Genomic DNA, 27,592 nt, shown 5'->3' with positions numbered 1-27,592 from the left:
TGCTTCTTGGAATTTAGGAGGTCCTTTGAAGAATAATTTGGAGAGCTTAAATTTCTCAAAAAATAGCCAAGTGGGATTTAAATGTGCCTTCTTTTTCTCCTCTCAAACTTCCCTGAAGCAAGTAGTTTTTTAAATTTATTTACTTAATTAATTTAGAATATTTTTCCATAATTACATGATTCATGTTATTTCCCTCCCCTTCCTGTAGCCAATGAGCAATTCCACTGGGTTTTACATGTATCACTGATCAAGACCTATTTCTATATTATTAATATTTGTAGTAGGGTAGTCGTTTAGAGTCTACATCACCAATCATATCTCCATCAAAAACTGTGATGAAGCAGATGTTTTTCTTCTGTGTTTCTGCTCCCACTGTTCTTTCTTTGGATGTGGATAGCATTCTTTCTCATAAGTCCCTCAGAATTGTCGTGTTTCATTGCATTGCTGTGAAGCAAGTAGTGTTTCAAAATAATTCCACTAAAAACTGTATCCTCTTCCATTCTTTGCAGAAGAGACAAAGTATAAATTATTAGGTCATGCAATACACACACACACACACACACACACACAAATGTGTATAAATGTGTGTGTGTGTGTATTATGAATGCCCCTACTTATGCTTACTAGATTCCCTGGCTTCCACGTAGATAAGTTTTGGTCAACTGTCAAAGGTAAGGGAGCAGGGCATTCAAGGATTGAAGGATGGCCAATGCAAAGGCATAGAAAGATGGAACATCACATTTGAGGAATTCCAAATAGGCCAGTCTATCTGGTATAGAGGGGAATAAAGAAGGGGAAGATGAGAAAGCTAAGAAGAATCCAAGTTATAAAGAGATTTAAATGTCAGAAAATTATATTTGATCCTGGAACCAATAGGACAGCTCAAGGCATGGTCTTGACATGGGCACTGTGCAGAGATGGCAGGGACCCTGTATCCCTTGACTCTGGCAGGCTGTGAGCAGAGAAATTCCCTTCCCTCTACATGCCCTCGAGACCCCCAAGGCAAGGACCATTGTCCTTGGAATTCCTTTGAGTTGAGATAGACAAAGAGATACACATCCAGAACACACCTGAACAGTCTAGACCCTGAGTGTCTCAGACAGACCCTGCACCAACTGAGTGCCTGAGTGCAGGGAGTCAGGTACACACTATGGGAAAGGATACAAAACTGGGGGACCCGGGAGAGCCTCCCATGGCTGCTCCACTCATGCTGTCTTGCTGGCCATTAATCCTATCTTACTAATAAATCTTTCTTTTTACTTTTAAGCTAAATTTGGAGTCCTGTCATTCTTGAGAATGGTTTCCTTCTCGAACCTAGGGGTTCACCATTTTTCACCCCTATAACAGTCTAAGTTTGAAAGCTTAATTCTGTAAGTACTTAAGTTTTCCTTGTCTTATATGCTTTGCTATTATATTTTAAAAGAAAAAAGGTCCTCTCCCTAAGGGGGAAAATGTACATAAATATACAAAAGAAGCAGATTAACTACTAACTGGTAAGATAAATGCTGTTTGTCTTTAAGAAACAAGTCAAAGTCAAAGCATATAATGCTTTGAAACCAAATCAAGTAGGATTATGAAGGGAAGAGCAATGACTCACTGCATCTAAGGTGACACCCCAGGTAATAAGGGAGAGATGATGGTTCTGAAACTTACTCTTTTCCATTTAGGAAGCCAATGTCTATAAGGCAAACAGGGGAAAGATCCCAATAAAATTCTCAGGCATTCTCCCTTAAGATATTAATAAGGCCATATAAATATGCTTGGGGGAAATGACATATTTAAAAGTTTCATAAAATTAAGTGAGATCTATGCAAAGTAAGAAGTAACATATGCAGCTAATTTCCTATAGGCCAGCAACACTCTAAGTCTATAAAATAAAGAGTATACAACAGAAAAGAGCTTAATTGGGGGCAGCTGGGTAACTCAGTGGACTGAGAGGGGAGGTCCTGGGTTCAAATTTGACGTCAGATACTTCCCAGCTGTATGACCCTGGGCAAGTCACTTTACGCCCATTGCCTACCCTTCCCACTCTTCTGCCTTGGAGCCAATACACAGTATTGACTCCAGGAAGGAGTCATGGGTTTAAATTTTAAAAAGTAATAATAATAAAAAAATAAAAAGAGTTTAGTTAAGGTGATAAGTTTAACAAGTCACTTGCATGATAGATACTACTAAGCTATTCATTCCATGGAATGGAAAAAACATGAATCATGTAACCATGGAAAAAATTCTAAAAAAAAAAATTTTTTTTAAAAGAGGGGGAAGAAGCTAGGTAGCACAGTAGAGAAAGCACCTGACTCTAGGACCTGGGTTTGAATCTGACCTCAAGATACTTCTAGCACTGTGATCCTGGGCAAGTCATTTAACCTTGATTACCTAGCTCTTGCCACTCTTTGGTCTTAAAATGGATACTCAGACATAATGTAAGGTTTTTTAAAAATTCGTTAAGAAAATTCCCATCTGCAAAGCACTATGTTAGATACTATCTAGAGGCAGCTAGGTGGTGCCATGGATAGAGGGCTAGAGGAAGGAAGATCTGAATTCAAATCCATCCTCCAACTCTTACTAGCTATGTGACCCTAGACAAACTGCTTACACTGTCTGCTCCAGTTTCCTCATTCATAAAATGGAGATAATATTAGCACTTATCTTTTAACATTTTAAAGCTCCATATAAATAATCCCAACTATTATTGTATGTTAGAGACACCAATATGAATGACAGGGTCCCTGCCCTTTGGACCCTTGCAACTGAAGAGTCACATTTAATCAATCAACTGATATTTACTGAGCATTTACTGCATACCAAAAAGCAAGGTAAGAGTTGAAGGCAATTAAAAAATTCTTTAGACACACAATCCTAGACTTTTAGAGATTTTCACCCAATCTCTCTTCCTTCTATTGGGAACTTTTTTTTTTTTTACTCCATTTCTTAAACCTGGTCAAATAGTTCCTGTTTGAACACATCCAAGGATCAAAAAGTCCCTATCTCACTTACAAAGAAGTCCCACTTCATTTTTGGAATGCTCCAAGTGTCAGAAAATTTTTATATCTATTGATTCAAAAGCTGCTTACTGAAAACACTTACCTAGTTTTAGTGTTGACCTCTGAAGCTACACAGAATGTAGCCTGCAGTCCTGGGTATGCCCTATACTGGTGATGGCGAGTCTTTTGAGACCACATGCCATATTAGCCCCCCCAATTAGTGCCAAGCACACCTCCTACCCTCCTTACCCAACATAGGGGAGGGAGAAAGCACTCCCACTGGGCTGCTGGGTGGTGGGTGTTGTTAAAAAATGTCATCAGGCACAGTGGAGAGAGGGGGAAGGGAAGCAGTTCCACCCAAGTCTCTCTGCCTTTCTAGTAATGAATTCTGGTGGGGATTGTGAGGAGGATGGTGCATGTGCCCAGAGAGCACTCTGTGTGCCATTTCTGGCACATGTGCCATAGGTACACCATCCCTGCCCTATACAAATGGAAAGAGCCAGTAGATCTGGATTCAGGGTTGGAATCTTGGCTTTACTTTTATTCATATGTCTTTAGTCAAATAATTTGACTTATCTATGTTTCAATTTCCCCACCTATAAAGCAAGGATACTGAAGTAGATGATCTCTAATGTCCTTTTTGCTCTAAAACCTAGGATTCTAAGCCCAACATCTCTTCATCTCCAAAGATAATGTTAAGATTCCATATTGTTGTTCAGTTGTTCCTGACTCTTGGTCCAACTCCATTTAGGGATTTCTTGGCAAAGATGCTAATGTGATTTGCCGTTTCCATCATTTATAAAGTACCTCCTACATGGAGAGTGCTGTGCCATCAGCAAGGAGTGATGAAAAGGTGCAATCCCTATACACACATGCATAATATGGAATATTACATGATAAATACAAGTAAAATCCTGAAGGAAGACCCAGGAGGAATTGAGACAAGCAGAATCAGAGAAGTCTTCACAGAAAAGGTAGCATCCAAGTTGTCCTTTAAACAATGGACTCAGAGAGCTGGAGGCTCCTGTGGCAGAATGTTATATACATATTATCACATGTGTCCCATGATCACACACTGTTAGGCATTTTTGCTTAGTGACTTTTCTTTGTTACAAGGAAAAGTTAAATGGAGAAGGAGAAAGAAGTCTTCTTAGAAATGATTATGATGCAAAGACAAGAGCCATCAATAAAATTATTCTTAAAAAAAAGAAAAAGGAGGAACAAAAGAATGGGTTGAGATTCCAACAGTTGAAAAGGGGTAAGAGAATATCCCTGTCCTAGGAAATAGCATTGGTCATTATTTTTCTGGAGATAGAAAAGAGTTTTGGTTACAAGATGCAGAACATGAAGAACAATATAGGATAAGGCTGGAGAGGTAGAGTGTCACCAAACTGTGGAAAGCTTTGAATGCCAAATAATTCTGAATTGTATCAAGCTGATAATAGAAAGGTACTGGAAATTTCTGAACAGAAAAGAGATAGATCTAGACCTATGAATAAAGAGGATTAGGTTGGCAGCAACATGAGAAATATATTGGAGGAAAGGAGAGTAAAGATAGAAAAATGTATTGTAATAGTCCAAGTAGGTGGTAGTGAGGGCCAGGGTGAATAATGGAAGAGAGATACTGTGGACAGAGATTGAAGAGGACTTGGTAAATGATTCTATAGGAGAAGTGAGGGAGAGGGAAAAGTCAGAGATAATAAATGCTCTCTAATCTGATCCTTCCTATCATCCTATATGTCCTCTCCTTTTTGGCTAAATTCTTTGTGAAAGCTACCTACACCAGTGCTTCTATAATCTCTCCTCTCATTTGATTACAACTTCTCTGCAATTTGACTTTTGACCTCAGCATTCCACTGAAATTGCTCTCTCTTTTATCAATGACCTCTGAATGGACAAATCTAATGACTTTTTCTCAGTCCTCATCATTCTTGACCTTGGATGTTATCAGTCATCAGCATCTTCCCCCTTCTCTCTAGGTTGTTTTTTTTGACACTATTCTCTCTTGGTTCTCCTACTTCCTGACCACTTTTCAGTTTTTTTTCCTAGATCTTCATTCAGGTCATACCCACCAAATAGATGGATATCATTTCAGGCTCTGCCATGGGCACTTTTCTCTTCTCTTTATATATTATCTTGCTTGGTAATCTCACCAGCTTCATGATTCGATTATGTCTACAAAGATGATTCCAAGGTTCCATGTTGCTGTCGTTCAGTTTTTCTGGCTCTTTGTGACTATATTTGTGCTTTTCTTGGCAAAGATACTGAGTTGGTTCACTATTTCCTTCTTCGACTCATTTTGCAGATGAAGATACTAAGGCAAATGGGAGATAAGTGTCTTGCTTGGAGTCACACAGCTAATTAGTATCTGAGACCAGATTTGAATGAGTCTTCCTGATTCCATATCTGGCACTCTATATCCACAGTGCTACTTAGGTGCTTTTCGAATTAAGCTGGTCTATTAAGTAAATCTTAAAGTACCATGTAAATAATAATTATTATTATGTTCTACCATTTGACTCTGTTGTTCACACTTGTTTGACACTTCATTGCCCCATTCGAGGTTTTCTTGGCAAAGATACTAGAGTGGTTTGCCATTTCCTTTTCCAATTCATTTTAGAGATGAGGAAACTGAGGGAAAACAGAATTAAATGACTTGCCCAGGGTTATACAATAAGTGTCTGGTGCCAGAATTGAACTCAGGAAGATAAGGCCAGATACTCTTATCAACTGCATTACCAAGATTGCATATCTAGTTCTAATCTCCCTACTGAGAATTCCAGTCATGTTTAACTACCTGCCTTTTTAGATATCACCAATTAGATATGCTGTAGGCATCTACACTCAGCATGTCTAAGCTGGAATTCATTATCTTTCTTTCTTCCTAAACACTCCTTTCTTCTCAAATTTACTTTTCTTATCGAGGAAAGTCACCCAGGCATTTAAACTTAGTGTCATCCTTGACTCCTTAGTCTTACTCATTCACATTCACAATCTGTTGTCATATTAAAAGTGGTCCTTTGGTGCCTCTGATTTGTAAAATTTTTAACATAAATAGGTCTTGTACTTAGCATTTTTTTGTCTATTGATGTAATCATATGATTTTAAAATGTTATTGTTTTTAGTATGATTATTTTGCTTTGCCAGTCTTGAGTCACCAATGCATCCCTGTTATGAATCTAAATTAGTCGGTGTGAATGTCTTTTTGGGTATATCGCTATTACCTTTTTGCTATAATTTTACTTATAATTTTTATATTCACATTAACTGTTGATATTGATTTACATTTTTCTTTATCCTACCATATTTTAGGTTTTAGGGTTATTTTTGTCTGATAAAAGGAGTTAGACTATCGCAAAAATGAATAATGTGGAAATAGGTATCAAGTGATAACATTTGTACAACCCAATGGAATTGCTTGCTGGCTCTGGGAGGCAGGAAAGAAGAGGGGAGGTAAAGAAAATGAATAATGGAAACATGGCAAAATGTTTTTAAAAAATAAAAATTAAAAAAAGGAGTTAGAATGGCTTCTTTCTTTCTTTTTGAAAATAATTTGAGAATAATACTGTCTGAAGTGTTTTCCTGGGTCTTTTGGTCTCCTTACTTTGATAACTGTTTTGTGTTGGTTAAACTTCTTTAAGAAATAGTGATGAGGGCAGCTGGGTAGCTCAGTGGAGTGAGAGTCAGGCCTAGAGACAGGAGGTCCTAGGTTCAAACCCGGCCTCAGCCACTTCCCAGCTGTGTGACCCTGGACAAGCCACTTGACCCCCATTGCCCACCCTTACCAATCTTCCACCTATGAGACGATACACCGAAGTACAAGGGTTAAAAAAAAAAAAAAAGAAAGAAAGAAAGAAATAGTGATGATTAGGGGGCAGGTACGTGGCTCAATGAATTGAGAGCCAGGCCTAGATATGAAAGGTCCTGTGTTCAAATCTGACCTCTGACACTTCCTAAATGTGTGATCCTAGGCAAATCACTTAATCCAGGGGACTAGACCTTTGCCTACATCTTATCACTCTTATAGGGGGAAAACTAGAGATTAAATTAAATATTATCTGGGTTCTGAGGAAGATTAAGAGACAAGACAATAGGCTGGGATTAACAAATTGGGGAAATACAATTTAGAATGGGTTTGGCATTTGGAGGCCCAACTCCTAGCCAGGGAGTCTGTGAAACTAACAAGTGAGTAGACTGACAATAGGTTTTATAAACAGGGTTTAATTCAATGAACTATGGTTTGAAAGAAGGGAAAGTGGGTTCTATTCTACCAGTCTATGGGCAAGCCTCAGGGTTAGGGAATGGACTTATCTACACTAAGCTAGAAACTACAGCAGGGCAGGGTACAATGAAGATCAGGAATGAAAGTGGGGTCTCACTGCTGAGTCCTGTAAAATGATTCAGCAGAAATGATTCAGCTTTCCCAGGTTTTCAGCCAGTACTCCTTCAGTTGGGTAAATCAGGGGGCTAAAACAACCTGAGCTGACCAGCAACCCAGGTTAGGTTTTATAGTCTCAACCAAACCTCCCACAGGCAGATGACTTTCTTCCTTCTGGATACCAGGATATTAGGATACAAACTCCACTTCCTCTGAGGTCTCCCAGGGGTTCAGTTACAACTTGTCCCCAGCCACCATGGAATCCATCTCAGAAAGAGAAGCAAAACTTCCTGCCTCCCTATTCCATTTAGAATTCTCCAGCCCTGCTTGATAAGCCTCCCAACTAACTAATCTTAAACATCTTATTAATTTATCTTACAACACCACTCTTCTGCCTTGAAACCAATAAACAATATTGATTCTAAAGCAGAAGGCAAAGGTTAAAAAAAAATAAATGGTAATTGCAGGTAATATCTTTTTATCCATTTTCCATTTTTCTAAAACAACAGCTTGTTCAAATCAGGTTGATATGTTTTATCAATCAAAGATTTATTAAGCATTTATTATGATAGTCAATATGCTAAGTCCTGGGGATACAAAGAGACATAAAAGACAGTCCTTGTCCTCAAGGAGTTCACAGCCTAAAGGAGAGGACAATAAACAAACAAATTATACAAACAAGCTATATGTACAATAAATAGAGAAAATAATCAACAGAGGGAAGGCACTAGAATTAAGAAATGGTGTGAAAGGCTTCTAGTAGAAGATGGGATTTTTGTTGGGACTTAAAGGAAGGCAGGGAGGTCAACAGGCAGATATGAGCACTCCACGCCTAGGTGGACAACCAAAATGTTTCCTCCTGCTTTTTCTCCTCATATTTCTATCCTAGCCATCTTCTTATAATATGTTCTGCCTGCTATAGTCTGGCATAGGAAAACCAGACCTCCTAAGACCATGCCCCAAGACATGAGCTCTAGGATCAAATATAAAGTCCTCTGTTTGTCATTCAAGTCTTTATAACCTGGATCCTTCCTACCTGTCTCATCACCCCACACTTTACTCCCTTCCATGCCAGGTACACTAGCCTACTTGAAGGTCCTCAAACATCTTTCTATGTTTTTGCATTGGCTGTCTCTCGATCCTCGAATGCTCTGCTCCCTCACCTATACCTTTTGATTTCCCCAGTTTCCATCAGAACCATATCCGTATGGAAGCCAGGGAAAGCGAATGTATATACATTTATTCTACATTATATATGTTTAAGTGTCGGGTATGCACCTAATAATTTATACCTTGCCTCCTCAAATAGAAAGCATGTTCCTTGAAGGCAGGAACTGCTTTTTGTCTTTCTCTGTATTTCTAGTACTTAGCAGAGTACCTCACACATAGTAGGTACTTAATAAATGCTTATCAATTGATTAATGATTGAATTACACAGCCCACTACAAAGTCACTCTTGATCATACTCCACATTTCCCCTCAACTACCTTCTTGACTTGTGACTCAACACTACGTGTGTTTTCTCTTCTCCCTTATCCCAACCAAATCAATACTTCAACTGCTTTTGTTAAGGACATGTTCACCAACTCCCCTATTTATGCTGTTTCCTTCTTTTATAATTCTATTCTATTCTATTCTGTTCTGTTCAACTTCCTTGAGAACAGATTGTATTATTTTTGTATCTGTATCCTAGAATAGCATGGTGCTTGGCATGTAATAATTGTTTAACAAATGCATTTTCACTCACCTGTTCATTTATCCTTTCTTCTAATGTATTGTACATGTTTATCTTTTGCTCTAATTAACTGAGGAAATGAATACAAAAAGTCTTCCAAAAAGACTGAGGCCATTAATTGGTCACTTCCTATCCAGGAAGCTTTTGAAAAAATGCTTGGCATGCCTACTGCCAAGAAAGTAGACATAGATAATACTAATTAAATAATAATTAATTTCTTTGTCTTGAAACATATGCATGGTGTGGTGTTTTCTTAATTTTTTTTTTGTCATTCTCCTTGTGCCTCTTTTCATCTACTGTCAAGTATCAAAGTGCATGTTTCTCATTATTAGTTCGTAACAGAAAAAAAATCTTAAAAATGCAACGATTAAAAAAAAAACACCTCACATTCCTTCTTAGAATCAATATCATAGATTGGTTCCAAGGCAGAAGTAAGGTATAGGTCAGTGATGGCTAACCTTTTAGAAACTCAGTACCCAAACTGCAACCCTCACACTGCATTTGAGCTGACCCCTTACCCCAGACAGGGGAGGAAGAAAGCACTCCCATTGGGCTGTTGGGCAGAGGGGAGAGTGATGGGAAAAATCAGGCATAGTGAAGAGGGGAGGGGAACAGTCTCCTCTGGCATGCATGCCATAGGTTTGCCAACATGGAGCTAAGCAATGGGGGTTAAGTGACTTGCTCTAGTTCCCAAAGCTGGGAAGTATCTGAGGCCAGATTTGAACCCAGGCCCTCCCATCTCTAGGAACTGCCATGATTTTTAAAAATCATTTTGCTTAAGTTCATCATAAGCATGGTAAAGCATGAGAAATAAGAAATATTATCTCTTATTTCCTTTGTGACCACAGTAAAACTAATTACCAGCTTTTTAAAAAAATCCACCATAGGAGGACCTGATAGATCGCCTTCCACTTAACTGCCACTTATTTATGCCTTCAAGTTTCATTTGTAATGGGGAAGTCAAAGAAAAATCATTCAGATCTTTTAGTACTATTTCTTAGTCTCTGGATAAAGACATCACATTTAGAGAATGAAAAGTTGCTGACTGTGGCCATTTAAAAAAACCACAAACAAACTCTGATTGTTAGAATCCTCTGCCTCCTTCATTTCCAGTCATTGTTCCATGATCACTATCTGTGAGGAGCACACATAAGGGGGATGTACAAGACTGAGGGTCATTTCATATTTTTATTCATTTCATATGTTGTCTCAGGCTTCAGCATTTAGTGGAAGCCTATCAGTGATAAGCTTCTCTTTACTTAGCTCAAGAGCACTGGCACAGTTCCAGTTTATCACCAGGACCATAATCTACAGTGTACAGTGGTTCCCAAACTTTTTTGGCCTACTGCCCCCTTTCCAGAAAAAATATTACTTAGTCCCCTGGAAATTAATTTTTTTAAATTTTAATAGCAATTAATAGGAAAGATAAATGCACCTGTGGCCATCACCACCCCTCCCTGAATCACTGCAACACCCACTAGGGAAGCAGTGGTGCCCACTTTGAGAATCACTGCTCTACACCTTCCAAACTTGGTAAAATGTGCCAGGGCTCTAAATTTGCTGGCTACAAAAACAAAACTGGAACAGTCCTTGCTCTCAAAAAGCTTATGTTCTATTAGGAGAGACAACACCTAAATTTTTAAGTAGATGCAGAATAAATATAAAATAAATAAATATATGGTGGTTTAGGAAGAGAAGGCACTAGCAGTTGGGGAGATTAGGAAAGGTTTTTTGGTAGAAGATTGAACTTGAACTAAATCTTGACAGAAGTGAATCCATGAAGTGGGTATGAGGAGGAAAAGCATTCCAGGCATGAGGAACAAACATAGAGAAGGGAGTTGGAGTACTAAGTGTTGTTACGATTAAAAATGATAAAGACTGATATAATAATAGAAATTAGTATTTTAATTAAAGCCATGCTGATAGAGATAAAATCATTAGACCACGAGCCACTAAGAATTCACATTGCCTCAGCCATTTTTTTTACCTTTCGTATCTCCCCGTGCCTGGTAGCTAAGAGAGCGACTTCCTCCTCACCCAGGAGATTTATCCCCTCTCTTACATCATCATACTTCCTGTTTGCCATGAGGAATCATGGGAAATGTAGTTTCAAAGTCCCCCATATGTCCATAGGTGTCTGCTAGACACTTCCCTGAATTTTAAACAAACAGTGTGAAGATAACAAAAAGGCCAGTTGACTAGGACAGATTACTAGAAGAGGAATAATGATAAAGCTGGAAAACATAAAGTTTTAAAAGTTAAGTTGGGACACTTCCCAGCTGTGTGACCCTGGGCAAGTCACTTGACCCCCATTTCTTAGCCCTTACCACTCTTCTGCCTTGGCGCCAATACACAGTATTGACTCCAAGAAGGAAGGTAAGGGTTTAAAAAAAAAAAAAAAAAGTTAAGTTGGGGTCAGGTTGTGAAAGACTCTAAATGACAAACAGAGGAGTGTCAATACCATCTGCTAAAGAACAGTGTTTTCCTATTATTGTAATGACTACTTAAAAAAAATTATTATTATCCCATTCTGGATCTGCCCATTTTTATAATAGATCATAGAATCTCAGTTGTAAAAACAGAGGCTCAGAAGGGTAAAGACTAGTCCAAAGGTAGTGGTTAGTGGATGAATAACAATAAGCAATAAGAACAAGAATAAGAGCTAGCATTTACAAAGCACTTGCAAACTTGCAAAGTATTTCACTTGATCCCTGTGGAGGTAGGTACTATTATTATCCTCCTTTTACAGATGAGGATAGATGAAGCAAAAAGAAATTAGATGGGGGCAGCTGGGTAGCTCAGAAGATTGAGAGCCAGGCCTAGAGATGGGAGGTCCTGGGTTCAAATCTGGCCTCAAACACTTCCCAGCTGTGTGACCCTGTGCAAGTCTCTTGACCCCCATTGCCTACCCTTACCACTCCTTCTGCCTTGGAGCCAATACACAGTATTGACTCCAAGATGGAAGGTAAGGGTTTTAAAATTTAAAAAAAAAAAAAATTTAGATGAATTGTCCAGAGTATGAGAGCTACTCAGTGTCCGAGTTAGGATTTGCACTCAAGTCTTCCCGTCTCCAAATCCCACATTATACCAACTATTCCACTTAGCTGCTTATCATTAGCAGACCGAAGTGTTTTAACTTATTCTGTAGCTCTGCTTAGCTCCCACAGATGAAATATCTTCCTATCTAAAACATTAAATCTGATATTATACAATAATAGATACTTGCCAGAGCAGACTACGGACTTATTGTAGATTTACATAGAGGCTCAAACAAAAGAATGCTTATATTATCTGTTGCCAAAACACCTACGAGGCCATGCAATTTCGAAGTCAGATTTATCAGAGTAAATTGAGTTTTGAAAATCCAGAAGCAACGCTAATTTAATCACACCCAGCCTCACAGTGACCTCAGAATCTTAGACTGGTATTCTAAATAGCTTGGCAATGTCCCATTTTAATTACACCCAGGCTTCATGAATCATTTCTTTCCCATATCTCTACAGAAACCTCAAGTAGTAGGATAGATACAAAAGTAATCCAAAATAGCATCTGGTTGACTTACTACATCAAGAATAAAAGCATTTGAGATGATTTAAGATGGTTGCCCTTGCCAAACGACCCAAAACAACATAACCATTTTTAAAAGCTTATGAATTTTTTTAAGAGATGGTGGGCATCCCAGTTTAATAATAAATAGGAAAGGCAGGCGAAGCAAGATTGGAGTTAGCACATAAAGGATGGAGCCAAGAACACGGTGCCTTTTCAAGGAGTAATAGGAGCTATAAGAAAAAAATATATCCAGAACATGGTTATTACTTTGCATTTGTACAGTATTTCTGCTTGCTGCATGCTTTCTGACCACCAGAGGGAGAGGCATAGGCATATTTAAGAATGAGGTTGAAAAATGTTTGTCATTTCACCTTTAAGCTAACTCTTTCAGTCTCATCTCAGAGTCACACTAATGGGAGTCATAACAGAACTTCACTCACCAAAAAAATGCCACCAACATACCCACTGAGGAAGAGCATATTTCACGAAGAGAAGTTGGCAATCCCTAAGATAACCCTAAGGAATCCAAGAGAAAATGAATACAGGGGAAAGTCAGGAAGAAAGACAGTTGAGAAACTGATGTTTCCACACCAAAAAAAAAAAAAAGGTCTGATCATTCATTTCATGATGGAATGGCTAATGAAAACTAGTTATGTGTAAGGATCTGTGAGAAATCTTTCTTTACATTTCTAACTGTAAGGGAAAATATTAAAAAATCTGTTATAATTCTTACCTATTTAAGAAATTTGGGAATTGTAACTACAGGATTCTGGAAGATCCTTGGTCTCATCAAAAGGTGTGGCCCTAGCCTGGCTCCTGATTACTCTGCTGTTGCTTTGGGTCTTCAAAGTTCCTACAAGGTCCCTGGCTCCTTGGATAAGGAAGTATTAGCTCATCTTGGCTTAAAGGTATCCAGAACGAGTCTTTCAGGCCTTGCTCTCTGCTTCTCCAGAAGGTTTCTCTAGCTCTAGCTTCCTGAGACTCCTTTCTTTCTGGCCTATGAATATTCACTTGTTGGTTGTATGGATGAGTTCTATCCTTCGGCAACTTGAGCTTCTTCCATTTATGGCAGGGAGTTCTTAACCATTTTTGTATTGTGGACACCTTTGGTAGTCAGGTAAAGCCTAGGGAATCTATTCTCATAATGTTTTTTTTTAAACCCTAACCTTCCATCTTAGAAACAATACTGTGTATTGTTCCAAGGCAGAAGAGCAGTAAGGGCTAGACAATGGGGGTTAAGTGACTTGCCCAGGGTCACACAGCTAGGAAGTGTCTGAGGCCAGATTTGGACCTCTCATCTCTAGGCCTGGCTCTCAATCTGCTGAGCTGCCCAGCTGCCCCCTCTCATAATGTTTTTTTTTTTTTAACATTTAATAATATTTATTTTTTAGAAAAGTTAACATGGGTACATGATTCATGCTCTTACTTTCCTCTTCACCTCCCCCCCACCTCCCCCTATAGCCAATGAGCATTTCCCCTGGTTTTAACATGTGTCATTGATCAAGACCTATTTCCAAATTATTGATAGTTACATTGGAGTGGTCTTTTTGGGTCTACATCCCCAATCATGTCTGCCTCAACCCATGTATTCAAGCAGTTGTTTTTCTTCTGTGTTTCCTCTCCTGTAGTTCTTCCTCTGAATGTGGGTAATGTTCTTTTCCATAAATCCCTCAGAATTGTCCTGGGTCATTGCATTGCTGCTAGCACAGATGTCCATTACATTCGATTTTACCATAGTATATCAGTCTCTGTGTACAATGTTCTCCTGGTTCTTCTCCTTTCACTCTGCATCAATTCCTGGAGGTCTTTCCAGTTCACATGGAATTCCTCCAGTTTATTATTCCTTTCTCATAATGTTTTAAAAGCTCTCTCCCTCTCCCCCTCTTTGTCTCTCTCTCTCCCTGTCTCTCTGTGTTTCTGTCTCTCTTCCTCTCTCTGTCTCTCTCTCCCTCTCTGTCTCCTTCTCTCTATCTGTCTCCCTCTCTCTCTCCCTCTCCCTCTCTCTCTCTGATTCTCTCTTTAAATATATGTATATATATGTGTGTGTACATATACATATATAATATTTACACATGAATGTGTATAATTACAAAGAAAAGCAATTATATTGAAATAGTTATCAAAATACAAATTCATAGACCCCCCCCAAATCACCTGACCTATGTGTTTAAGCTAATAAATGGAAATAACAGTAACAGTAATAATAATAATAATCACAGCTAGGATTTATATAGTACTTTAGTTTTTAAAAAAGCACTTTACTTCATCTAATCTTCACAACAACCCTGGAAGTAGGTGCTATTATTATATACACTTTACATATAAGAAAACTGAAGCAAACAGAGTTTAAGTGACCTGTCCAGAGTCACCAAGTTTGTAAGTGTTGAGGCTAGTTTTGAACTTGGTCTTTTTTAACTCCAGGTTCATAGCTCGATTCACCATGTCATCTAACTATTACGAGGCTATATGGCTTGTATAATCAACTTAGTACTTCTGCATTGAATCAGTTCTCTCTGATGGCCATAGTCCTTATTACTACCTATTTCAAAATTCACATTTCTTAGAGCTGGAAAGAACTACATGAACTGATACAGAATGAAATAAATAGGGCAGCTGGGTAGCTCAGTGGATTGAGAGTCAGGCCTACAGACAGGAGGTCCTAGGTTCAAATCTGGCCTCAGATACTTCCCAGCTGTGTGACCGTGGCCAAGTCACTTGACCCCCATTGCCCACCCTTATCACTCTTCCACCTAGGAGCCAATACATAGAAGTTAAGGGTTGAATAAAAAAAAAAGAAATAGAACCAGGAAAACATTGTATACAGTAACAGCAATATTGTGGAATCATCAACTGTAATAGACATAGCTATTTGTGGCAATATAATGACCTAGGACAATTCTGAGGAACTTATGAAAAAGAATGCTGTCCACCTTCAGAGAAAGAATTGTTGTTGTCAGAATGCAAATGAAAGGCTATGATTTTTCAGTTGTTTATTTGGATTTATGTTTGGGGGTTTAGTTTCATAAGATTAGTCACTTACAAAAATGAACAATATGGAAATATGTTCTGAATGATAATGCACATATAACCCAGATCGAATTGCCTGTTGACACAGGGAGGGGGAAGGGAAGGGAGGGAAATAGATAAGTATATTTATATATACTTATATTTATTTATATTTATACATATAACTTAAAAAAACTTTTGTGGAAATTTGTTGTAACATGTAATTGGTAATAAATATATTTACATGTATGTATATATATATATATTTTAAATTCACATTTCTTTTTGAGTCACTTTGAGGACCAATTGATCTCAGTTCATTTATAGAATAATTTAAATTACTAATCTAGTTTCCCACATCTCAGGTTATCAGTGATTGTCATATCCCCAAGTTCTTTTTAAAAGAATTTCTTTTCACTCAAGTAATGTTTCTTCCCACCTCCTCACTCTCAAATTCTGGGGTAATGGTTTTCTAGAATCATTATTAATTTTACATTTAAAAATAAAACCACAGTTTAACACTTACACTGAATAAGAGTCATTATCTCCATTAGGTGGAAAAAGAAAAAGAGGAAAATGGTTTCCTAGCAAATATCCTTCTGGACACAGTGGAAAGAATTTCTCTCTCAGACATTTTCTTACAATCATTCCTTGAAGTATAACTTTAAAGTGAACAGAAAGAATGGAATGATAGCTACTAGTAAAGAAATACATGATGGTACACCCATGGATAGAGCTATTGGCTCCATTTTGGGCCAGGTTTTTCTTGAGAAAACATGTCTATGACAGCAAAACAGGAGGCCATGGAACTCTGCTTCTGCCTAACAGTATTATCCCCCCACCTCCCCTCCCAGAATACCCTTACCTATGGGAAGGGAACTTCTTCCTTAGTTCAGAAATAATTAAATCTTCCACAAGATGATCTGTTTCTGTCACAAGATCTGCAGCTGATGTTTTTGTGGACACACGTTTTTCCTCAGTAAGGGCTTTTTTGATAATCTAAAACAAAATGTAGATGACAAATTAAATTCATTCTCATCATATATTAAAAAATATTCCTCCCTTTGCTGAGTGTCATCTTTGGAATCAAGATGGGGAAGCATAGTACTATATTTTTATAGAACATATTTATTATTTATTACATATATAGGAATTCACCTATCAATATACATATATGAATTATACGAATACAACTATAAAGCACACTTTGAGAAATAAAGACAAATAATTGGAGAGGTATTAATTGATCATGTTTGAGCCATGATGAAATAATTAAAATGATGATACTAACCAAATTAAGCTATAGATTCCATGTCACACCAAATTACTAAGTACTTATTTTCTAGAACTAGAAATATAACAGGATATATCTAAGAGAGCAAAAAGCTTAAAGCATGTCAAGAGAAATAATGAAAAAACAATCAGGAAGGAAGGGAAATTAGCAGTATCAGATCTTAAACTATACTACAAAGCTACTGAAGATTATATGGGATTGGTTAAAAAATATGAAAGCTTTTCATATGGGCTCCTAATGGATTCGTAAGATATATATGAGAAATGATGAGAAGGACAGATTCATAGAAACCTGGGAGGACTTAAATGCACTGATGCAGAGTGAAATGAGCTGAACCAAGAGAACACTTTCAATAATGACAATGATTCTTTAAAGGAAAACAACTTCAAAAGACTTAAGAACTATTTAATGTTATGACCACTTATACTGATTGATGGATGAATCTTGGCAAAGTGACAATAGAGAAAGTACAGAATGAGACATACATTTTCAGGCATGACCAATGTGTGGATTTGTTTATTTCCAAGGAAGCAAAGTTAAGACCTGGGTCTCTTTTCTTAAAAGAGAGTTATATGGTAATTCTTCCTCTGGTCTCCAAATCCAACCTTACTTGGTAAGAGATGTGACTATAATCTATGGATTGACCACTGATTATCTGGGTAATAAATGAGTTTCACCTATACTTGGTGCAGGGGATATAAAGTCTCCCCAGGGCAGGCAAGGCTAGAAAAAGATAACAAACAAGTAATAGAAGGCCCAAGTATCACATACATTATTAATTTCCTCTTTCCCCATATGTAAAAGCACATCAGATAGATTGCCTCTTGCTACTTCTATCTACAACCCTGAGGCTGCCTTCTTATCCCTTTTATTTTAGTAAAAAAAAATTTTTTCTTTGTTTCCTTAAACTTCTTGGTTGCACTAGAAAAAGCATCATTTGACAAAAAGATATATGTATGCATAAAATTATGTCTTGCAAACAAGTCAGTTCTTTCCCTGGAGATGGACACAAACAAGTTATTCTTCAAACAATATTTCTCTAGCTCTATACAATGTTAACTTTTTGGTAATTTAATTGGGATGTCATTGAATAANTGGGTCATTGCATTGCTGCTAGCACAGATGTCCATTACATTCGATTTTACCACAGTGTATCAGTCTCTGTGTACAATGTTCTCCTGGTTCTTCTCCTTTCACTCTGCATCAATTCCTGGAGGTCTTTCCAGTTCACATGGAATTCCTCCAGTTTATTATTCCTTTCTCATAATGTTTTAAAAGCTCTCTCCCTCTCCCCCTCTTTGTCTCTCTCTCTCCCTGTCTCTCTGTGTTTCTGTCTCTCTTCCTCTCTCTGTCTCTCTCTCCCTCTCTGTCTCCTTCTCTCTATCTGTCTCCCTCTCTCTCTCCCTCTCCCTCTCTCTCTCTGATTCTCTCTTTAAATATATGTATATATATGTGTGTGTACATATACATATATAATATTTACACATGAATGTGTATAATTACAAAGAAAAGCAATTATATTGAAATAGTTATCAAAATACAAATTCATAGACCCCCCCCAAATCACCTGACCTATGTGTTTAAGCTAATAAATGGAAATAACAGTAACAGTAATAATAATAATAATCACAGCTAGGATTTATATAGTACTTTAGTTTTTAAAAAAGCACTTTACTTCATCTAATCTTCACAACAACCCTGGAAGTAGGTGCTATTATTATATACACTTTACATATAAGAAAACTGAAGCAAACAGAGTTTAAGTGACCTGTCCAGAGTCACCAAGTTTGTAAGTGTTGAGGCTAGTTTTGAACTTGGTCTTTTTTAACTCCAGGTTCATAGCTCGATTCACCATGTCATCTAACTATTACGAGGCTATATGGCTTGTATAATCAACTTAGTACTTCTGCATTGAATCAGTTCTCTCTGATGGCCATAGTCCTTATTACTACCTATTTCAAAATTCACATTTCTTAGAGCTGGAAAGAACTACATGAACTGATACAGAATGAAATAAATAGGGCAGCTGGGTAGCTCAGTGGATTGAGAGTCAGGCCTACAGACAGGAGGTCCTAGGTTCAAATCTGGCCTCAGATACTTCCCAGCTGTGTGACCGTGGCCAAGTCACTTGACCCCCATTGCCCACCCTTATCACTCTTCCACCTAGGAGCCAATACATAGAAGTTAAGGGTTGAATAAAAAAAAAAGAAATAGAACCAGGAAAACATTGTATACAGTAACAGCAATATTGTGGAATCATCAACTGTAATAGACATAGCTATTTGTGGCAATATAATGACCTAGGACAATTCTGAGGAACTTATGAAAAAGAATGCTGTCCACCTTCAGAGAAAGAATTGTTGTTGTCAGAATGCAAATGAAAGGCTATGATTTTTCAGTTGTTTATTTGGATTTATGTTTGGGGGTTTAGTTTCATAAGATTAGTCACTTACAAAAATGAACAATATGGAAATATGTTCTGAATGATAATGCACATATAACCCAGATCGAATTGCCTGTTGACACAGGGAGGGGGAAGGGAAGGGAGGGAAATAGATAAGTATATTTATATATACTTATATTTATTTATATTTATACATATAACTTAAAAAAACTTTTGTGGAAATTTGTTGTAACATGTAATTGGTAATAAATATATTTACATGTATGTATATATATATATATTTTAAATTCACATTTCTTTTTGAGTCACTTTGAGGACCAATTGATCTCAGTTCATTTATAGAATAATTTAAATTACTAATCTAGTTTCCCACATCTCAGGTTATCAGTGATTGTCATATCCCCAAGTTCTTTTTAAAAGAATTTCTTTTCACTCAAGTAATGTTTCTTCCCACCTCCTCACTCTCAAATTCTGGGGTAATGGTTTTCTAGAATCATTATTAATTTTACATTTAAAAATAAAACCACAGTTTAACACTTACACTGAATAAGAGTCATTATCTCCATTAGGTGGAAAAAGAAAAAGAGGAAAATGGTTTCCTAGCAAATATCCTTCTGGACACAGTGGAAAGAATTTCTCTCTCAGACATTTTCTTACAATCATTCCTTGAAGTATAACTTTAAAGTGAACAGAAAGAATGGAATGATAGCTACTAGTAAAGAAATACATGATGGTACACCCATGGATAGAGCTATTGGCTCCATTTTGGGCCAGGTTTTTCTTGAGAAAACATGTCTATGACAGCAAAACAGGAGGCCATGGAACTCTGCTTCTGCCTAACAGTATTATCCCCCCACCTCCCCTCCCAGAATACCCTTACCTATGGGAAGGGAACTTCTTCCTTAGTTCAGAAATAATTAAATCTTCCACAAGATGATCTGTTTCTGTCACAAGATCTGCAGCTGATGTTTTTGTGGACACACGTTTTTCCTCAGTAAGGGCTTTTTTGATAATCTAAAACAAAATGTAGATGACAAATTAAATTCATTCTCATCATATATTAAAAAATATTCCTCCCTTTGCTGAGTGTCATCTTTGGAATCAAGATGGGGAAGCATACTACTATATTTTTATAGAACATATTTATTATTTATTACATATATAGGAATTCACCTATCAATATACATATATGAATTATACGAATACAACTATAAAGCACACTTTGAGAAATAAAGACAAATAATTGGAGAGGTATTAATTGATCATGTTTGAGCCATGATGAAATAATTAAAATGATGATACTAACCAAATTAAGCTATAGATTCCATGTCACACCAAATTACTAAGTACTTATTTTCTAGAACTAGAAATATAACAGGATATATCTAAGAGAGCAAAAAGCTTAAAGCATGTCAAGAGAAATAATGAAAAAACAATCAGGAAGGAAGGGAAATTAGCAGTATCAGATCTTAAACTATACTACAAAGCTACTGAAGATTATATGGGATTGGTTAAAAAATATGAAAGCTTTTCATATGGGCTCCTAATGGATTCGTAAGATATATATGAGAAATGATGAGAAGGACAGATTCATAGAAACCTGGGAGGACTTAAATGCACTGATGCAGAGTGAAATGAGCTGAACCAAGAGAACACTTTCAATAATGACAATGATTCTTTAAAGGAAAACAACTTCAAAAGACTTAAGAACTATTTAATGTTATGACCACTTATACTGATTGATGGATGAATCTTGGCAAAGTGACAATAGAGAAAGTACAGAATGAGACATACATTTTCAGGCATGACCAATGTGTGGATTTGTTTATTTCCAAGGAAGCAAAGTTAAGACCTGGGTCTCTTTTCTTAAAAGAGTTATATGGTAATTCTTCCTCTGGTCTCCAAATCCAACCTTACTTGGTAAGAGATGTGACTATAATCTACGGATTGACCACTGATTATCTGGGTAATAAATGAGTTTCACCTATACTTGGTGCAGGGGATATAAAGTCTCCCCAGGGCAGGCAAGGCTAGAAAAAGAGTAACAAACAAGTAATAGAAGGCCCAAGTATCACATACATTATTAATTTCCTCTTTCCCCAAATGTAAAAGCACATCAGATAGATTGCCTCTTGCTACTTCTATCTACAACCCTGAGGCTGCCTTCTTATCCCTTTTATTTTAGTAAAAAAAATTTTTTTCTTTGTTTCCTTAAACTTCTTGGTTGCACTAGAAAAAGCATCATTTGACAAAAAGATATATGTATGCATAAAATTATGTCTTGCTTGTTTCTATTTGTCGGTTCTTTCCCTGGAGATGGACACAAACAAGTTATTCTTCAAACAATATTTCTCTAGCTCTATACAATGTTAACTTTTTGGTAATTTAATTGGGATGTCATTGAATAAGTAGATTAGTTTCAGTAGGATTGTCATTTTAATTATATTGGCTCTTCCCGTTCATCACTAATGAATATTTATCTATTTAAATCTGACTTTATTTGTATAAAAATGTTTTATAATTATCTTCATGTAGTCCATGGTTTGGCGGGTATACTCTTAGGTATTTTACTCTGCCTCCAGTTATTTTAAATGGGTTACCTCTTCTTGCAAGACTTTTTTGCTGATGATTTATTTCATATCCTGCTACTTTGCTAAAATTTTGTTCTTGACCCTTTTAAAGCTATCTTCACCTATGTAAAAAATGTGTTGTTCTTGAATGGTAAGAGGGGTGCTCTTAGTTTTAGTTTTCCTATCCCAATCCTCTAAGGATGACCAAAAGTAGCAAGGTATCAATGGTATCATAATCTAGAACATTGTAAAGATAATTATTGAATCCTGCTTGCAGTTTTCCACATATGCAAAGAAATATACAAATAAGCTTCTCTCTAGGTGACAAAAGTATCATGATAGCAACTCTAGAAAACTTTGTAGAAACTACAGGACCATATAAAATAATGTAACTGAAAAGTCCCTTTACCAGCAGACCATAATTCCTAGTTTCACCATGTGTCCAATTCAAAAGGGTTCCCAATATTGATCTTGGATGTCCTAATAATTATTTATATGTAAGTATAAGTTACACACAATGAATGATTTTTGAAGATTAAAAAAGTTTAAAACCCAGAATAAATCATATTGTTCCCATAGAACCTTAATTACTTAATATTTTAAAAACTATTAATTTCCAAAATTTTTAAGGCATGGGAATTCTATATTGGCAGGCTAAAATGATTATGGAATGTTTTAAATATGAGCCAAGTATTTTATTTACACAGTAGCTATTAGGTTCAAGCAAATTTGCTTTTTGGATCGATTTATATCCACAGGTAAGATGGCCAGAAAAATCCATCTACTGGTATTTGTTCCCACAGTTATTTCCTCTTAGTCTACTTAAGGATTCTAAACATTCCATTAGGCTAGTGTATGTCCTACTTTATTAACATTACTAAGCTACTCAGTTACTAAGTATGCATGCAAGTTCACAGACCTCCTGCACAGGGTCTTTCCCTCTAATTAGTATTCTGTAAATGTTTAATGAGTTATATTTGGTACGTTGACCCAAGTCATCAAAATCTGGATTTGAAAGAAAAAATACTATATTGGCAGGTAGGTGGTTCAGTGGTTAAAGCACCAGGTCTGGAGATGGGAGGTCCTGATTCAAATCTGAATAAGAACACTTCCTACCTTTGTGACCCTGGGCAAGTCACTTAACTCCAATTATGTAGCCCTTACTGCTCTTTTGTCTCGGATATGATATTTAGTAAGGTCTTACCTCTGTCTTAGAACTAATACAATCAGTTCCAAAAAGAAGAATACTAACAATTTCCTACTTTAGTGTAGACCTGGGAAGCCAAAGTACTCCTAAAGATATGTTTCAAAAGTTTCTCTTCCAATGCCTTGGAAATTTATTCTTGCCCAACCAGTGAGCCACACTAGAAAATTCCTGATTGTGTATTATTGTTCCCTTTCATGCTATTAAATTGCCACCACTTTCAACTACTCCATGTATGGACACTCCAGAGCCTGGACTTTGAATAATCACTTGTCTTCTGAGGCAAATACTATAAGGAAAGTATTTGGGCCTGCATGTGAGAAACCAAAGTCCCAGAATCAGTCTAAAAAGAACCTTGGAGACCGTCTCATCTAGTTTGTCCCTAAAGACATACAACCCAAGGAATGGTCAATGAAGACTTTCCTTGAAGACTCCTGGGAAGAGAGACTCAATAACCTCCTAAGGCATATAAAGAAAGCTGCTAAGCTCATTGTGAAGTGATACAGAAGGAAATAAGATGGGATAACTAGGTGGCTCAATGGATAGAGCACCAGGCCTGGAGATGAACCTCAGACACGAAAACTAAAACCGACAATAACCGATGTCAATGAAAACAGAAGTATAACGGTACTTCCTAACTGCATGACCCTGGGTGAGTCACTTACCCTAACTGCCTAATCCTTACCTCTCTTCTGTCTTGCAACTAACTGATATTTGGTTTTTATTCTTAGACAGTTAGCTACTAAGTTGCAACAATTTTTTAAAAATTCATCTTATTGAATTTGGGCCAGGATTTTATCTAGCTTATCAGGGTATTTTTGGATCCTGACTGTCATCTAAAGTGGTAGTGACCCCTCCTATCCTATGTCAGTGATAGTGAACCTTTTAGAGATTGAGTACCCAAACTGTACCCTCACACCCATGTGAACCCCCGCCTTACTCCAGTCAGGGGAAGGAGGATGAGCTCCCATTGGGCTGCTGGGCAGAGGGCTGGGTGATGAGAGAAATGCCTCAGGCGCACATGGAGAGGGGAAGGGGAGCAGCCCTCTCTGGCACACGTGCCATAGATTTGCCAACACAGTCCTATGTCATCTACAGATTTGATAAGCATGCCACCTCTGCCTTTATCTAAATTACCTTTAAAAATGTGAAACGGGGCAGCTGGGCAGCTCAGTGGATTGAGAGCCAGGCCTAGAGATGGGAGGTCCTAGGTTCAAATCCAGCCTCGGACACCTCCCAGCTGTGTGACCCTGGGCAAGTCACTTGACCCCCATTGTCTACCCTTACTACTCTTCTGCCTAGGAACCAATACACAGAAGTTAAGGGTTTTAAAAAAAAATGTGAAACAGTTTGGGGCCAAGAAGAGATCCTTGGGGCGCTTCACTACAGACTTCTGGCTAATTTGATAAAGCACTACTTATGACTAAATGCTAGGAGGCATAGGGAACAGACTTGATTGTTAATTCTTCAGACACTTACCAAACTAAGGCACTTAGCACCTTTCTCACACTTAATTTCCTCATCTGTAAAATGGGGGATAATGATAAGCACCTACCTTTCAGAGCTATTGTGAGGATCAAATAGGATGATGTCTATAAAGCACTTTTTAAACCTTGAAGTGCCATGTAAATGTCTATGATGATGATGATGATGATGATTTAGTTCTACCATTCAACTCCATTGTTCAGTTGTTTCATTTGTGTCCAACTCTTCATGACCCCATTTGGCATTCTCTTGGTAAAAATACTGGAGTGATTTGCCATTTCCTTCTCCAGCCCATTTTACAGATGAGGAAACTGAAGCAAACAGGGTTAAATGACTTCCCTAGGTCATACAGCTACTAAGTGAACTCAGGAAGAGGAGTCTTTCTGATCCCAGGCCCAGCACTCAATCCACTGGCCACCTACCTACCTTCATTCAACTCTACCAAATTACTATATGCTAGCTAATATCCATTCTAAATCTACCAAATTCCTGTCATCCTGCTATGACTTCTTGGGATCCATGAACTTGTTTCTCTAAAACAAATATCTTGATAAACATTTTAATTGAAATGATTTCCTTTGTAATCCTATTTATTTTGTGCATTTAAAAACATTATTCCTAGAAAGGGTCCAGATTTCTTTGGACTGCCAAAGGGGTCCATGTCACAAAAACTGGTAAGAACTCCAAAGATCGCCCCATATATTTAACTCACATGTTTTTTTATCCATTCCATAAGAAAAACAAGGAATATTTTGTCAAGAGCTTTATTAAAATCTTGGTAAATTGTATTTACAACAAAGCAGTTTAGTAACCATGTTAAAAAAGTAAATGAGTATAACTGTTCTTGGTATAGCTTGTTCTTGATGAAAGTATACTGTGTTGTTGTGATCAATGCTTCCTTTTCTAGATTGTTCACTAATTATCCCTTCAAAAATACACTCTATAATTTTGCCAGGAATTAAAGCCAAACTCTTTGGCTCAGATTTTGCATTCTCTGCCTTCCCTTTTGTTCAAAATGGGGGCAACATTTGCCTTGCTCCAGTATTTCCAAGATTGTTGACAGTGTTCTAGTAATCACATCAAGCAGGATTTGCCCTTCCCCAAAAGTATCCAGTTTATACCAGGACAGCTCTCTTATCAACTCCTTTTTCAATTGGGTATCAGTCTCATTTTTGTACTTTTAAATTTTTCTAGTTAAAAAAACATTCTTCTTGCTGAAGGAAAGTCAGAGTTGAAAAGTTCTAATTCTATTCTCTATTGTCTTTCCTTCTACTCTAAGAGAGGTGTATCCCTATTTTGGTCTTCTTTTTAAAAATATATCTTTAAAAATACCTTTAAAAGTGATTTGCTAAGCATGCCACCTGTGTCTCAGTTTCAAGTCACTCTCAGATTTACGCAGGCAGCAAGGCTGTACAGTGGATAAAGTATGAAACTTGCAGTCAAGAGGACTTGAGTTTGAATCTTGTTTCAGAGACTTACTAATTATTTGACCTTTGGAAAGTCACATATCCTCTCAGTGCCTCAGTTTCCTCATCTGTAAAATGGGTATAACAATTGCACCTACCTCACAGAGTTGTTGTGACAATCAAATGAGTTAACACGTAAAGTTCTTTGCAAATCTTAAAGTGTTATAGAAATGGTAGCTATTATTTAGTCTCACATGACTATGCCACACTTCTCATTAGTCTCCCTGACTCAAATCTCCCTCTCTAATCCTTCCGCCACAGAGCTGACAAAATTATTTTTCCTAAAGCATAGACTTCTCTGTTACCCTTTTACTCAATAAACTCCAATAGTTCCCTATTACTTCTAGGGTCAAATACAGGGTCTTCTCTTTGCAATTAAAGCCCTTTACAAGCCAGCCTCAACTTACTTCATAAATTCTGTGATCTAGCTGAACTCTCTTCCTTGCTGTTCCTCACAAAGGAAGTCCATATTTTGATTCCATTCCCTTGAACTAATTGGCAGTACCCTGTGGCTGGGATATACTTCCTCATAAGTGCCACCTCTTAAAATCTCATTTTCTTCCAAGCTCAACTAAAGTACCCCCCCCCTTTTATGGGAAGCCATTCCTGATCTCTCTTAATGCTATATTTCTCCCCCCAATTATTTGTGCTTTTTTTTGAGTGCATATGTATATATGACAGATATCTATATCTCTATCCATATTTATATCTATATCTGTCTATATCTAGAAGCTGTGTCCTCTAATAGAATATAAGGCCCATCCAAGAGGACAGGGATTGTTTTATTTTTGTCTTTGTTTTCCCAGTGTATATAGCACTTAGGCAATGAATAAGTTCTTGTTAATTCACTGAGACATATTCACAGCCTGGACTCTCCTGACTCTGGTTTTATATTCATTCTGTTACCTGCCTTTATTCATATTTTCTGCATCCCTTTAAAAAAAACCACTAAAGGGGAGCACACCTAAGTGGTGCAGTGAGAGAGCCAGGTCTAGAGTGGGGAGAACCTGGATTCAAATCTGGCCTCAGACACTTTCTAGCTCTGGGACCCTGGGCAAGTCACTTAACCTCCTTTGCCCTTCTTTCAAGGTTGTTACTTGGAAAGTAAGGGTTAAAAAAAAATCTAAAGGTATTTAGTTTCATGTGCATTTAGATGAGTCTCTTTATAAAAACTACCCTCTTTTCCTCTTCATTTGCAATTGTTTTGCTTTGTTTTTCAGAATTTCACCTTGAGATTTCCATCACTCTCAGCTAACTTCCCCCACACAGTTACAAGTCCATGCAATTCTATCATTTCTCTGAAACCTTTTTGAAATTTGCTCTCCAAAAATCTAGGGTACATGTCAAACTATATATGGCTGTCTGCTCCTCTTATCACAAATTATAAAATGGAGCTGTCATATTCTCTCAAGACTCCTATCATTTCCCTTGTAGCAGCCAGTTTTTTGTTGTTGTTAGCAATTTATTTGATTGCAATAATCAAGAACAGCAGGTCTTTTCTATGCTTCCTACAAAGA

At 37.3% G+C, this 27,592-nt stretch overlaps 1 protein-coding gene across 1 annotated transcript in view; it reads right to left on the bottom strand.

Annotated features, from left to right (window-relative positions):
- Positions 1 to 27,592, bottom strand: part of IMPA2 (inositol monophosphatase 2) — a 72,053-nt gene that overhangs the window by 31,675 nt on the left and 12,786 nt on the right. The window contains exon 2 of the mRNA XM_044666922.1: positions 20,231 to 20,364. Coding sequence (XP_044522857.1) covers positions 20,231 to 20,364 — 134 coding nt within the window. The remainder of the gene's footprint in view (positions 1 to 20,230; positions 20,365 to 27,592) is intronic.

Source organism: Gracilinanus agilis, chromosome 1 (genome assembly GCF_016433145.1).
Source record: "Gracilinanus agilis isolate LMUSP501 chromosome 1, AgileGrace, whole genome shotgun sequence".
NCBI lineage: Eukaryota > Metazoa > Chordata > Mammalia > Didelphimorphia > Didelphidae > Gracilinanus > Gracilinanus agilis.
This window is presented reverse-complemented; position numbering and strand designations above follow the sequence as displayed.